General features: G+C 40.0%; 1 protein-coding gene across 2 annotated transcripts in view; it reads right to left on the bottom strand.

Annotated features, from left to right (window-relative positions):
- plxdc1 (plexin domain containing 1) overlaps positions 1 to 7,336 on the bottom strand; it is a 19,808-nt gene extending 12,472 nt beyond the window's left edge. Inside the window, exon 1 of one of the 2 annotated variants that reach the window (XM_027177703.2) lies at positions 6,874 to 7,336. In XM_027177703.2, coding sequence (XP_027033504.1) covers positions 6,874 to 6,949 — 76 coding nt within the window. In that variant the 5' untranslated portion in view covers positions 6,950 to 7,336. The remainder of the gene's footprint in view (positions 1 to 6,873) is intronic. The other variant, XM_027177706.2, reaches the window with a different exon arrangement.
- Between the last annotated feature and the right edge of the window lie 8,635 nt (positions 7,337 to 15,971).

Below are 15,971 nucleotides of genomic sequence, written 5' to 3'. Positions count from 1 at the left end.
AGGATCATGTGGTCTGCATATTAGATTTGGCACAAGTTTTATGCTGGATGCCCTTCCTGAAGCAACTCTCCTATTTTATCTGGGCTTGGGGCCGGCACTGAGAGTTACCTCGTCAGTGGCTGGGTTAGTTCTCTACCGGGGAATCACACCCGGGCTGTTGCAATGAGAGTGTGGGATCCTGCCACTGGACCACCAGGAGGCCTGCATCCTCATCTGCATCAATTACCTTAAAGACCTTAGCGTGACTTAGTTGACCATGACGCCCTGATTCCCGACTCCTCATCATCATGTCTTAAGAAACAGATTTACTACTTAATTCATTTGGCATGGGGTAGGGAATGGCTTGGACAAAAAGGGACTTTTCCAAACAGGTCATAGAAATTAAATTGAAATACATGCACCAATAAATAAAAAAGTGATAAGGTCCATCACAACAATCAAAAAAGTGTAGAGTGTCAAAACCAGACAATCTGATCTACTTACAGTCCACCAAGGCTGCTCTGACTTAAATTGTTAAATATTAAATGTCCATGATTTACCACTCAATATCCTGTAGTTTGGGTCGTCATTATGAAAAGCAGATAATCACTGACATGCTGAACTATTTGTTTTGATATGAGTTCACATTTGCACACCTCAGATTCTGTTAGTTCGGATCATTGCTGCAATCAAATTGTGCAGAGACATTGATCTGAGCAAGGGATGAAAATATTATTAAAGCTAATAATGTTCCCAGAAGCACAGTAGGCTCCTGAGAGATAGTTTGCTGACAAATAGGAAAAGGCCTTCTTGGACCTGTATGTACAAAAAACTTGAAGGGCATTAGACCATGCTCCATCTCTAACAGAGTTTCAGTTAGACAGTTCACACATAATCCCCTTTCAATCTGATTGTGCCTGAGAGGATCCGCCAGGAGGAATGGAAGTAACTGACCAAATCCTTGTTTGAAATGATTTAAGAAACTCAATGAAGACTTGAAACTGTAATTGCTGAAGATGCTTCTCAAAATGACTAAATCCAGGGTCTGAGTACTTATTTAAATGAGAGATTTCAGATTTAAATTTTTAGCAAAAATACTTTTAGTAAAAGAAAACGTTTCACAGCTGTTGTAGGATTGCATCAATCTTGCAGTGTGTCCCAGGCATTAGACAGATGAAGAGGGGGAGGGATGGTATGTCGCTCGGGAGCTGGTTTTAATGATGAGCCTTGTTTGAATTGGTAGCTGGAAAAGCTTGGCTATTTCTGCTGCCATGCAATGAAAGCCATCTAATTAGGTCATTTAGACCACATTGCTGTGAGACTCACATACCTGAATGAGAGAAACTGGAAGAGAAAGAGAATGTGGGGTGACACAGAGCAGAGGAGGGAGACAAGACTCAAAAGAAAGTGATGAAGGTGTCAAATGGGAGAGGAGGGAACAGACAGAAAAGGGAGGAAGAGGGAATTGTAGAAAAAGCAACAAATAGAGCAGCCCCAAAACTACTCTATAAATGCAGGCTAAATGGCCATCATGGTAATCCTCCACAAAGCAGTTTCCTCTCGTTGGCCTGCTTATTCGCTTTACTTCTCAGAAGGAGTAAATATGCAAACCATGACGTATTTCTCATTGGCATCTACCATAACTGTTAGATCAGTGTTGATATGTAACATGTGGCATTGATGTGCAACCTGCTGAACATATCAATAGGACAGCTCTATAGCTTGCACGGTGCTGAGCTTCTTCTTATAATTAAACAAATATTTACTTAGTGATTAAATACACACAGGAAAAGAGAAGAAAATAAGGCATGTTCACATACACACATAACACACTAATGTCACACAACAATCTCAAATCCATCAAATTATAATTGAATCAAATCTGCAGGATTAGTGTACTTTATTACTTTATTCTCCTGCCAAGAGCCGCTCTGTCTTGCACAAGAAAATGAGTAATCGCAAATTGCCTTTGGGGAAGATAAGATGTTTTCGGCCACTGCTTTCTGCCTTCTCCCTCTTATATTGCAGTGTCTGTTTTGAATGCTCTGCTCTGCATAAACTTTGCTGTAGCTGCCCACAGGCAGATTGTTTTCATCACTTTAGAGTTAAAGCACTTTTATTTAAAGTCATTGCCTTTGCTACAGAGCTCTTGACCCAGGAGAGAGATACAGAGAGAGAGAAAGAGAGAGAGAGAGAGAGAGAGAGAGAGAGAGAGAGAGAGAGAGAGAGAGAGAGAGAGAGAGAGAGAGAGAGAGAGAGAGCAACTTGGCAACTACATTTAAGACCAAAATTAAAAATCAGTTCAAAGGAGCTTTTGTCTAGATGAATGATATATGCGGTGACACAGGGTAGTACTTTACTATCCAGGGGATAAAAAGGAAAAAGAAAAAGATCTGTGTTGTTGTGAAGTGAAGAAATATCCTGAATCTGAAAATCCTTCTTTCAGGGCAGCATTTTGTCTGCGGATTTAATCACATTAAAATATAAAAATAAATGTTACAGCTAGAGCTGTCAATTTTTAATTACTCAGAATACTTAAGTGTACAGAATACAGAATACAGAACACCTCTCAAGTGAGTTTCAAGCTAAATTTGTTCTGACCTTTGTTCCCTAATAAAATGCATTACAGCCAGTGTGATGGACGGAAATGTAAATAAAAGATATGAGAAAAAAGAACATACAAAAAGATGCATCCATCCATCCTTTTTCTACCGCTTATCCGGGGCCGGGTCGCGGGGGCAGCAGTCTAAGCAGGGATGCCCAGACTTCCTTCTCCCCAGCCAGACACTTCCTCCAGCACTTCCGGGGGAATACCGAGGCGTTCCCAGGCCAGCCGAGAGACATAGTCCCTCCAGCGTGTCCTAGGTCTTCCCCGGGGCCTCCTCCCGGTTGGACATGCCCGGAACACCTCCTTAGGGAGGCATCCAGGAGGCATCCGGAACAGATGCCCGAGCCGCCTCAGCTGACTCCTCTCGATGTGGAGGAGCAGCGGTTCTACTCTGAGCTCCTCCCGAGTGACCGAGCTCCTCACCCTATCTCTAAGGGAGCGCCCAGCCACCCTATGGAGGAAACTCATTTTGTCCGCCTGTATAAGGGATCTTGTCCTTTCAGTCATGACTCAAAGCTCATGACCATAGGTGAGGGTAGGGACGTAGATCGACTGGTAAATAGAGAGCTTCGCCTTGCGGCTCAGCTCTTTCTTCACCACAACAGACCGTTATATCAACTGCATCACTGCAGAAGATAGACCGATCCACCTGTCGATCTCCCGCTCCATCCTTCCCTCACTCATCAACAAGACCTCAAGACACTTAAACTCCTCCACATGAGGCAGGAACTCTCCACCAACCTGAAGGGGGCAAGCCACCCTTTTCTGGCTGAGAACCATGGCCTTGGATTTGGAGGTGCTGATTCTCATCCCTGCCGCTTCACACTCGGCTGCGAACCGTCCCAGTGCACGCTGAAGGCCCTGATGTGAGGAAGCCAACAGGACAACATCATCTGCAAAAAAGCAGAGACGAAATCCTGTGGTCCCCAAACCGGACTCCCTTCGCCCCCCGACTGCGCATAGAAATCCTGTCCATATAAATAATGAACAGGACCGGTGACAAAGGGCAGCCCTGCCGGAGTCCAACATGCACGGGGAACAAGTCTGACTTACTGCCGGCAATGCGAACCAAACTCCTGCTTCGGTCATATAGGGACCAGACAGCCCTTAGCAGAGGGCCCCGGACCCCATACTCCCAGAGCACCCCCCACAGGTTGCCATGAGGGACACAGTCCAATGCCTTCTCCAGATCCACAAAGCACGTGTGGACTGGTTGGGCAAACTTCCATGAACCCTCTAGCAACCTGGCGAGGGTATAGAGATGGCCCAGTGTTCCACGGCCAGGACAAACCCCGCATTGTTCCTCCTGAATCCGAGGTACGACTATCGGACGAATTCTCCTCTCCAGTACCCTGGCATAGACTTTTCCGGGGGGGCTGAGGAGTATGATCCCCCTATAGTTGGAACACACCCTCCGGTCCCCCTTCTTAAACAGAGGGATCACCACCCCAGTCTGCCAGTTCAGAGGCACTGTCCCCTGTTGCCATGCAATGTTGCAGAGGTGTGTCAACCAAGACAGCCCCACAACATCCAGAGACTTGAGGTACTCAGGGCGGATCTCATCCACCCTCGGTGCCTTGCCACTTAGGAGCTTCTATACTACCTCAGTGACCTCAGCTTGGGGGATCAAGGAGTCCATAACTGAGCCCTCGGCCTCTGCTTCCTCAGTGGAAGACATGCTGGTGGGGTTGAGGAGGTCCTCAAAGTACTCCTTCCACCGTCCGAGGATGTCCCCAGTCAAAGTCAGCAGATTCCCACTCCCACTGCAAACAGTGTGTGCAGGGCACTGCTTCCCCCTCCTGAGGCGCCGGACGGTTTGCCAGAATTTCTTCGAGGCCGACCGATAGTCCTTCTCCATGGCCTCACCGAACTCCTCCCAGATGCATAAAAAGATGCATAAAGAATTGATTTAAAATTGTATATTGGAACCAGAATCTAAATTGCATCAAATAGTGATATGCCTGGAGATTTTAAGCTATATATTACAAACGTAAATCCTTCATTTAAGCTGCTGCTTCAAATTGATAAATTAGTCTGGCTGTTCCCTTTAGGTTTATTAGATCACCAAAACACATATCAGAGCCAGTCTTCTGAGTTATAAGCTCCATATGTGTGATTTGTAGCATGCAAGAAAGAGGGCCTCCTCTGCATACAGGAGGATAGCTTTCAATTTGGCACTTGATTGTAGACTGTAACCATAGTACCCAATCCCAAACACATTCAGCTGTGCTGATAAGAGAAAAACAAAAAAGAACTGAAGGATTAAGAGAGATCACTTCTGCAGTGCATCTTTTGTCTATGACAATGCTTTTAATTCAAAGCAGATGACCTACATGTCACCAAAACATTTAAAATATATAGAATGTGCTAAAACGGAAGCATGCTCAGTGTACACTTGGTAGAATTTATTTCTGTATCACAAGACTTGATTCACATTCCACTGAACATGAATTGAGCAACATGATCCAAAATTGGTCATCTCTATGTCACTGAATCTGCAGCTGAAGAGGTCTCATGTCCACTAATTGGTTTAGAGACTCTTAATAAACTGTTATCTTGTACCAGTCCAGTGTATTAAAATAAATTAGCGAGCTCTCTGGGAGATTTAAATTGCTATATCCATATAAATTGCATGTTTTATGTCAGAAAAAGTGATTGACAGCAGGGTTCCCCTATGCAACAATTTATAAAAGCTTGTCATCACACACACACTAGCAGGCTGTCCACATCAAGTGCACAAAGTATGCAGTAAAACAAAAGAACAAGATGTGCTCCCAACATAAAATGTGATCAAAAAATATTGTTGTCTCACTGAGTGTTTTTTACGTGTGCAGAACATGATAAGGAAGTAGGTAATATAGGACAGATTGGACATACAAATAGGCCTAGGATTAGAAGTGGGTTTAGAGAACATGTTTTTGAATCTGATAAATAAGCTGTTCTTGACTGACAGTTATTCAGCTGCTTCAAACAGCATCAATTCTGTCACAAGCAGTATACAAGCATGCAGGATCGAGGATACATTTTCACACACAAACACACACACTCTCTGTGCCTTGTGGGCTCTGTGAGGTTGCAGCATGAGAGGAGAGAGGCACAGGAGGGACAGGGGCCAGAGAAAGTGGAGCAGTGCTGCCTAGCAGAGAGAAGAAGAATCAGGACTGCTAAAAATACAGCATCTCCAAGGAGGACAAAAATACACACGCCCACACACACACACACACACGCACAAACAGGCACAGGGTGGGTGCCAGTGAAATGAGAACAAGAACATATGTATAAAACATCCACATATTTTCTTGCAGTTACTATACCAGTTAAAGGACAAACAACAGAGGACAGTTTTGTGAATAAGCAACAATTCAACAAAAACTTAAAAAAAAAAAAAGGTTTTAAGCTGAAATCTAAAGAACTTTTGGACACTGTCTAACTGTATGTTTCAGGAGAAGCTTCTGTTCACAAAACTACATAAGTGACATGGAGGACAGGTAAAATGGAGATGGGTGTAGATGTTGAAGTAATTATATGATAATAGATACATACCCAGTGATTCATTTCTCCCATCTTATTGACAATGTTTTTATAGCACTCTGAATATCAAGACATTTTATTACACAGCTGTGTTGACTTATCGTTCTGGAACATATTGTTGTGGAACTTCCATCATCGAGTTTGTCACCAATGTGTAGGCAAATACATGTTAGAGTATGTGTTGGTTCACACACACACACACACACACACACACACACACACACACACACACACACACACACACACACACACACACACACACACACACACACGTAGCTTGGCTTTGTGTGCGTTGAAATGAGAAACCAAGGCAGATAAATCTTGACACAAACAGATGTAGCCCAACTTTCAGCTTGTGTGTTGTCCATTTCCTCTGAGTCATAAGGATCCTCAGGGCAAAACACACAAGTTTACACGGACAGAGTCTTGCAGTGAAAGGAAACAGATATACACTCATAAAACAGAGCTTTCAAAATCAGAACACACAAACCCAAAACAAAAAACTGCAGCACACCATTACCTCTGATGTATTTTTCCCTGAATAACAGCCTCTTAGTTCACCAATATGCACAAGGAGAATTATGGGGAATAGACTTTGTAATTGCTAAGACCTAGGTCTGCTTATGAAACACATCTGCATAGTTTCTAGCACAGGTCTGTCACCTGTGTGTGTGTTTGTGTGTGTGTGTGTGTGTGTGTGTGTGTGTGTGTGTGTGTGTGTGTGTGTGTGTGTGTGTGTGTGTGTGTTTTCTTACCTGATAACTCTTGACTCCAGACTCTGGCAAGCTCTGCCTGGGACAGACAGATTAGCAGTACAGCGCACAGACCCATGGCCAGCTTTCTCTCAGTCTTTCACTTACTCCTCTCTTCTTCTTCCTCCTCCTCTCCTCTTCTTCCTCCTCCTCTCCTCTCTTCTCCCTCCTCGACTCCTCTCGTGTCACCTTGCTCCTCTTTTCCGTGTACGCTTTGACAAGCTCTTTTTCTTACTCTACTTTATTTTCTGTCTCTTCCCTCCCTCTGCTCTCCCCTCCTCTCTCACTCTTTTCCACTTAGGAAAAAAAGAAAGTGATTCTTGCCTTCCCTGTTTACTCTGTTGCTGCGCTTCTTTTTACTGAATTCTCGGATGTTGTAGTCATGGTAATGCGTGAGTCCAAGGTGGGACAGGCAGGCAGACCAGCTGAGTTCTCCACCTCCTCTCTCTCTCTCTCTCTCTCTCTCTCTCTCTCTCTCTCTCTCTCTCTCTCTCTCTCTCTCTCTGCTTCTATACCCCACTTACAAATATTTATATATTTCTGCTTTTCTCTTTATTTCAAAACAAGTATCTCCAAGGGTGGAGCTGTAGCTAGTGCCACCTAGTGGAAATTACATCCAAAGGATAGACACACACGCTTTGTTTTTTAGTGCTCTACATTTAATTAATGGTGCTTGCAAAGCAACATTCTTGTTATCTTGCATACGGATTACTCTTCTTCCAAAACTTCGGCGCGTAACTTGTCCCGCAGCTTTTGTCCTAGACCCATGAATGAGGTGTCAAATCGTCCGGCTCATTGAGGAGAGGTGTGCTATGACTTTTTAGAAGCGATCCAACCAACGATGTCCCATAGACTTGAATGGGAAATTCCTAAAATTTCACCCTAGCAACCAAATGCCGAGATTTGCCACGTGCAAGCACCATTCACATTTTCTTCAGGAAATGTACATTCTAGTTCTATGTAACCCTAACCTTAATACCAGATTAAAGATTGAAAAAAGAAGCATATATATATATGTATATATATATATATAGTTTTTTTTAAATTCATCCTCCATGTAACCCTGTGTGTGTTCCCATGAAATCAAACAAAATGTTACACTGAGGTCTTGAAAACTAAAAACGTTCCATTTAGACATGCCATCCAACAGTTAAATAAACTGTTCTCTTGAGCCTACACAAATGACAGCACAAAATAATGGCCAATGCTAATATTTTTGCACCCTTTCTCTGACCCATAACTGGTGAGAACAGGACAACAGTTCTGCAGGAAATTCTCTGAAAGAGTGAGAGGATCAAGTTGAGCAACTCGAAAAAGATCCCACACAGCTGCCGACCACCATAAAGTGCCAATACTCCCACAGAGAGATTAGCTTTCCAAAATCAAACCCATGAGGACACGCACAAACACACTCAAGAGACACACACATGCAAACTCTCACAGTTTGTGTTCCCACCATTCTTGTTGGGGTAATTGAACAAGCCTCTGCAGGAAAAAATATGATTTCCTGTCAACACGCTTTTAATATGTCAGCATGCACAGCAAATCCAATTTACAAAAAAAATAAATAAATAAAAAAAATGCAACCCACTTAAACAAATCCTTAATGAATCAAAAGCTCAAATGAGCTTCTTATTCATTTCACATGGCCACAGGGTATTACTTGTGCCTTTGTACAGTTCTCAGTGCAGTGTGATGAATTTCTCAGGCAGACTGAGTGTATATTGATCAGTGATGTAGAGGAAGTCATCCGTTTCCCACACACTTTTTTGTGAGGAATGTCATGATGGCATACAGTCTCAAGCACATTCTCCCTCTCACACTCCTTACAAGAAACTCTTTTTATGTTACTCTAGACACAGCAATTTCTGCTCAAAGCTGGCATGTTCTCTCTCAAGGTTATACAGTGTTGATGGTTTGTTCTTCCAGTTATACAGTCCAGATGTAGCATATGGAATCAGTTGTAAGGGCATTTATGAGTGTAAATAAATTGATTAAACAGTATGAACACTTCTGTTTTAAATCCACAACCTTCAGCCAGAACATGTCCACACAGCAAACATACATATTTGACCAGATGATTTAAAGCCAATGAACCACACATTCAGTTATGACATTTCTCTTGAAAAAACAACAAGCAGTTCTCCTGCCTAACGTATTTAAGTCACTATCTAGAGAGCAACCACATCTTAGCACTTGAAAGGCAGTTCCAGTTAATTGTCCATCAATGCAGCATACATGATGTCATGATGCAGCATACAACAACATCATGTAATGTAATTAGAACTTTAATCTAAACACATATTAAAGGACACACCAGTTTATTCATCTTCTGTGTATTTCAGAATGAACTGTCAAGAAGTTGTTCAGAGAGAAAAATAATAGTCAAGGCCAGTGATTTTACTCAAGGGTTTACTGTCTTTTTATTTGGATTGGATTTTTTTTTTTTTTTTTTTTTTTTTGGAAACCACCTCTGGGGCATAAACAGGATAAGGAATGGCTTTAGACACAATCTTTTTCTAAAATGAAAAGTTATGAAAGTCCTAGATAACCCTAGTCCTAGATCTTTTTCTTGGTCTGCTTCTTTATCCTCCACTCCCAGATTCTCCCATCCATTTGGCACCAAGCATTGGCATGTTTCTGATTACAGAAGAAATCCTGCTTGCCCTGCTGTTATTAGAAACAGGTCTGAGAAAAGGAGGTTTGTATGAAACAATTGAGCACTTTAACATAAAACAGGTCATGTATGTGTTGTGAAAGCCTGTGGAAATCTTGAAATGATTGATCTACATGGAGATTATATTTGAGCAAGTACTTGCACAAGATTTTATTTTTCTATTTGTTCTAGTCAGGTGTTTGATTTAATCTGTAACAAATAGTACACATACTAATGTCTCCATCACAACCCTGAGGTAACTCTCTTGTAAAAGTAGGGCCACCTCATAAATCCAACATAGACATTCAGGGTTTCATAAATGTCTAAAAATTACTTATAGGCTAGTAAAATGCACCAATAAATTCTTATAAGGAGTGTTGACTAAAATGTTACCACTTCCATCATTTAACATCTTTAATCCTTGTAGGCATCACCAGCTCCAAACTCCTACACATCTGTAGAAATCTGAAGCAGTAGTTTAGAGATACCATGTGATGTGTCATTTAACACTGAACAAATGAAATAAACCCAGTCCAAAGTTTTATAAAAAAAAAAAAAAAAAAAGCAAAATGAGAGTGAGCAATAGAGAACCAAATTATTACATCACTTGTTAGAGATAGCATAATTGAAACAATTGGAATCAGATGTAGAACAGTTCATGCAGAGCCAGATGTTTATTTATTAATGATTCTGTGTCTGCAAGTTTTACTGCTATTGAGGAATGTGCTTGTGATGTCAGTTGCAATCTGATCTGTAAAGATTTTAACATGGGTAAAGAAGTGGAATCTTTCAACATTTTACTACCGAAACACCAATTCATTATTGTTGGTCAGTGTAGTATAAATTCCCCACAATATGACACCATATAATGGCATACATAGAGAACTCTGAGTTCTTTGCTGAAACTTATAAAAGCACATTTTGGTAAACATGTGACCAAAGAACTTCAAGTTAACAAAAAAAAATCTGTTGAAAAACAACTGACACATCTTTGTAGTTTAGTGTGTGCTTTACTGTTAGCACTAAAGCCTTGATACTATTTATTTTTTTAAACTTGCATTTGTCTGTATAACTGCATAAAACAGTCAACTCATCCACCATTGGCCATCTCATCAGTCAAACAGAATGTTGAAATAAGGTGATTTTAGCCTTTAGTCACACTTACTGTATGTCACATTGTGATCAACTTCACCAATCCGACAGTAACTTATGCTTATGATAATTCAATGTGGTGTTTAAACTGCTAGGAGAAGCAAAAGATGATTTATTAATATTGGCCAGAAGTTTGAGGACACCTGACCATCACACCCATATGTGGGCCTTCCCCAATCTATAGCCACAAACTTGTATAGGGTATAATTGTACAGTATGTATTTGTATGCTGTAGCATTAGAATTTCATGACAATACCCATGTGCACAATATGAGATCCATGATGACCCATGATACTTTCCCAAGGTTGTTGTGGAAGAACAAGAATGTCCTGCACAGATCCCTCACCTCACCCCCATCTGAACTCTTTCAAGATGAAATGGATCACCAACTACATGCCAAGCCTCTTCACTCAACATCAGAGTCTGACTTAATTTGTGGCTGAATGAACACAAATCCCCACAGCCAAACAAAATCTAGTGGAAAGCCTTCCCAGGTGGAGGTTATTAGAACAGCAAAGTCTGGAGTGGTATGTTCAAAAAGCACACATGGGTGTGATTGTCAGGTGTCTATAAACTTTGGGCTATAAAGCATAATTTTTTTTTTTTAATTAGCTAAAACTTTTTTAAATAATCGCTAAATAAAATGTTAAAATTATAAATACTGTAGGGATAAAATCCATGTCCAGGTGCCAGTGACTGCAAAGATAATGTGTCAGGCTTTATCCATTAAACGAATCCACATTCACCACATACAAATATTAAACATACAATACACACTGGCTATCCATCAACATAATGGATCCCATTTGTTTTACAATGACTAATTCTACAAGTTATTTGTAAATTGCTAATGTAAAAGTACCTGCATGGTTACCCAAGTGATTCACCCCCTGCAGTGATGATTAACACCTAATAAACCGCTCTGCGTATATGAGGGTGTAAGTACATTAGAGAGGCAGAAAATAGAAGTTGGCTAAAGCTAGGCCTACAACACTCAGACATCTGTAGTGGCCTTTTCCTAGTAAATAGTCTGTGTTGGATTATGCTGTTGAGTAGAGATATGTGGCCTGTTGTTTAAACAGTTATGTTCAACAACTTTACCGCTCATATCTGTTTTGATCAAGCACCTGTTTTCTTCTCCACTACATTATTGTGCATGATTTATGAAAGGAATAAAACATAACTGCTTGTGTTGTGACCACCCTGAGAAACAACACATTCAAAACCGTTTTTTGGTGATTCTTTCTATAAGGAAACATTTGAGCGTTTCCTTATAGAAAGCTATTTTATTAAATAACATTATTTTTTAAAATATATTTATGATCAGCCTATGTATATAATGTAGATCATGCAAGACAAGTCTCTGTGAAATAGTTGTTACTATGGAAACTATAACATATTATAAAGAGTGCATTAATATAAGCATGTGCATTGAATTGCAGTCAATGCATTGATGAAATTAACAGTTGGATGTGCCAGAACTTTCTTCAGTTAAACAAGGAGTCATTGCATTTTGAAACAAAGATGATGTTCTCAAGGTGAATGCATACAGTACCTTGACTCTTGGGGTCAAACAACTAAAAGTAAAGTCAAAAATATTGGTGTGATTCTGGAGACAGACCTTAGTTTCAGTAGTTATATCAAAGCAGTAACTAAATCTGCATACTATCATCTTAAAAACATTGCAAGAATTAGATGTTTTGTTTCCAGGCAAGACTTGGGGAAACTTATCCATGCCTTTATCACAAGCAGGGTGTACTATTGTAATGGTCTCCTCACCAGCCTTCCCAAGAAGACCATTAGACAGCTGCAGCTCATCGAGAACGCTGCTGCCAGGGTTCTGACTAGAACCAGAAAATCAGAACATATCACACCAGTCCTCAGGTCCTTACACTGGCTTCCAGTTATATTTAGAATTGATTTAGAAAAGTACTTTTACTCGTTTATAAATCACTAAATGGCCTAAAGGACCTAAATACAATGCAGATATGCTCAGTGGATATAAGCCAAACAGACCACTCAGATCATTAGGATCGGGTTAGTTAGAAATACCAAGGGTTCACACCAAACAAGGGGAATCTGCTTTTAGATTATGCTGCCTGCAGTTGGAATCAGTTTCCAGAAGAGATCGGATGTGCTAAAACATTAGCCACATTTAAATCTAGACTCAAAACTCATCTGTTTTGCTGTGCATTTTCTGAATAAGCACTGTGCTATGTCCAAATATAATCCTTTCTTATTATTAACTTATTATTAATTGTTTTCATTTTAAATCAATTATTTTAAATCATTTCAAGTTTTTAAATTCCTTGTTTTATTGTTGTGATATTTTTTATTGATGTTTTATTATTGTTTTATGATTATTTTACTTTCTTTTATGTAAAGTACTACGAATTAGAATTGTGTATGAAATGTGCTATATAAATAAACTTGCCTTGCCTTACAGTCACAATGGTGTCAAAGGTGCTGTTATAAGAATTGATTAACACCATCAGAATTGATTGTATTATGCTAATATTTAGTACATAACCTAGTGTTGTGCTAAAATGTTTACCTAATGCAGATCATGCAGAAAGGTTCAGTAATGCCTTATTTATATGAACACATGCTTCCTGTAGCTCACATCCTCCTTACACATCTGCACATACAGGAAATTTATGTACCCTCTGCAGTTTGTGCTCAGTCCACCTCCCACATACCTGCTCAAGTAGGACTGTGTGTGCCTCATGTCTGTGTATATAGTATGTGTATAAACGTTGATCCGATTCCTTTTCCTATATTTCCTATTCATATTCAATCCTATTCAATTTGTTTCGAAATATTTCCAATAACATTAATAAGAGGAAGCATGTTACTCTTAGCTGTCTGGTGTAGATGCTGTATATATTATGGAATTTACATATTGTAACATCTCTGATTAAGTAATTTTCTCAGCCTGATCTGTATAAAAAATGACACAAACACTCCCAAGCACTCTGACCATCCCGACCACCCCCACACTCTCACACACAGTTCTCTAGCCTGATTACAATATCTCACTCTCATTATCAGTTCAGTCATCATTTACTGATAAGGTCATTTAATTGGCTCCTAATGGCACTCAGACACAATCGGAACAGACTCGTGCTGTGCATACATGAAGGGGTGAGACAATGCCTTCAAAATAATGAAAGGTAATTACACAAAAGGCAACAATCAAAACACTATTTAGTCGGCTGGGCATACTGGTGATTTTTATACCAGCTGTCTTTCAAAAGTCTATTTAAAATTTGATTGGGATAAAATTATGTTTCAGTGCCAGTAACAACAAAAATGACATTAAATCTCATTAAATGAAATCGAACATACAATACACACAGCCTAAGTGATTGGTAATGTAGATTTATATATTTGTTTATAAAGATAAGACAACACAGATATTTAAAAAATCTACTTGTGACAAATGTTGATTTGCTAGTTAGATTTGTTCTAATGTTAGCTAAAGCAGCAGCTGTTATGTCAGTAAATACACGTCATTGTTTTTTGTACTGACATTCGGGCATATCATTAAATTCCTATTGTTTCCTATGATATAGAAGATACATTTCCTAGCTCAGTCCAACAAGCACTTAAGACCAGCATACAGTATTGTCCTGTATTTGAACACCAGTGTTGGGTCCTCCAAATAAACAGTCTGGGTTGGATTAGGTACAAACTGCTCCCAGCAGCCCTTTACACATCTGTTCAGTGAAATTCACACTCAGCTCAAAGATACACAGCAGGATATGGTGTTATAATGGTCTGTTTAGACACTTGGATATAATTGTTTTGAAATATTCCTTACAAATTATTGGTGACACAAATAAATAACAGATGTTTCATGAGACATATTTTACAGTAGCATTAAAACCCTAAAGAGACAGAAATAATCATGATGGAATAAGGATAAATCAATAGATAGCACTACATTAATGAATAAAATGTTATGATAGAGAAATGAAAAAAACTGCTACAGTATACCTGTTACATTGACCCTCTACATTGTCTCTCATTATCAGTTTAGCCATCATTAATTGATAAAGGTGCTTAATTGGCTCCTAATGAGATGACAGAGTGGCAGACAATCAGACAGCAGACAAGAGCTGCGTTCATGGGAAACAATGCGTCTGTTTTCCACCACAATGATCCAGCCACACTGGGGAATTAGATCTTATCCACTCACAGTCTTAACAGTATCTTAAAAGCCTGTCACCACTGGAGCAAAGACATGTCCACTGATTTGTAACTAAAAGTTTCTTGTAATTGGGGCTGTTTTATATAGCTATTTAAATGTAGACATTTTGTTTTAGGTTTGTTTGGCACAAGGCAATGCAAAAGAAAGGCAAGTCAGTAATTTAATTTGGCTCTTACCAAAATGTTTTCATAACAGATTAAAAGATTTATTTTGACTGGACTAAAATATAGGTTTGGTTGCCAACAACAGCAAAGATAATGTGAAGGCCTTACATTGTAATCTGGCAGATATAAAGTGGGAAGTCAATATAGAGAGAGAGAGCAGGAGAGAGAGAGAGAGAGAGAGAGAGAGAGAGAGAGAGAGAGAGAGAGAGAGAGAGAGAAAGAGAGAGAGAGAGAGAGAGAGAGAGAGAGAGAGAGAGAGAGAGAGAGAGAGAGAGAGAGAGAGAGAAATGCAGAACATATACATAAACTGATTTGTTAGGTAATGTTCAGTAAATGACATACAGGCTATATTGTGTTTAATACTTGTAATATCACACGTCAAAATCGTATTTGCACTGTTAAAGTAGCAGTGTCTTTTATCTGTATGAATATTATAATATTAATAGAAATATTCTAAATACTAAAGCACATGGGTAATAAAATAAAAAACAACAGAAGCCTGCTGTCAATTTCCATTGCCAGTCAATACTCTTGCTGCAGACTGCTGATGATAATTATGTTTACTGAGATCGCCAGGGTCGTCTGTGGAAAGCACTTCTGCAAATTACTCCCAGCATGGGATTGAAGGGGTCTATAGGGGGTCTGTTTACGGGTTGAGGGGGACTGTTTGTCCAGAGGCAGGGTCTGAGGTCAAAAACAAGCAACCCAATGCATACCTCAGAATGCTCCAGGTCCCTATGAGCTGTTTGTCTGCCATTCAGAGTCTCACCCTGTATATGACTGTGAATGGAGGTGATCTGCTTGCTTTGCCCCATTGTCAGAGCCTGTTATCTGTCCATTAGCCCAGACGTCCTCATCCCTGCCCCCTCCTTTCACCTCTGCAGCTGATAAATTTACTACGGCCACCTAAGCACG

Source organism: Tachysurus fulvidraco, chromosome 8, assembly GCF_022655615.1.
Source record: "Tachysurus fulvidraco isolate hzauxx_2018 chromosome 8, HZAU_PFXX_2.0, whole genome shotgun sequence".
Classification (NCBI taxonomy): Eukaryota; Metazoa; Chordata; class Actinopteri; order Siluriformes; family Bagridae; genus Tachysurus; species Tachysurus fulvidraco.
Note: the sequence above shows the minus strand (reverse complement) of the source record. Positions and strands in the feature narration are given on the sequence as shown.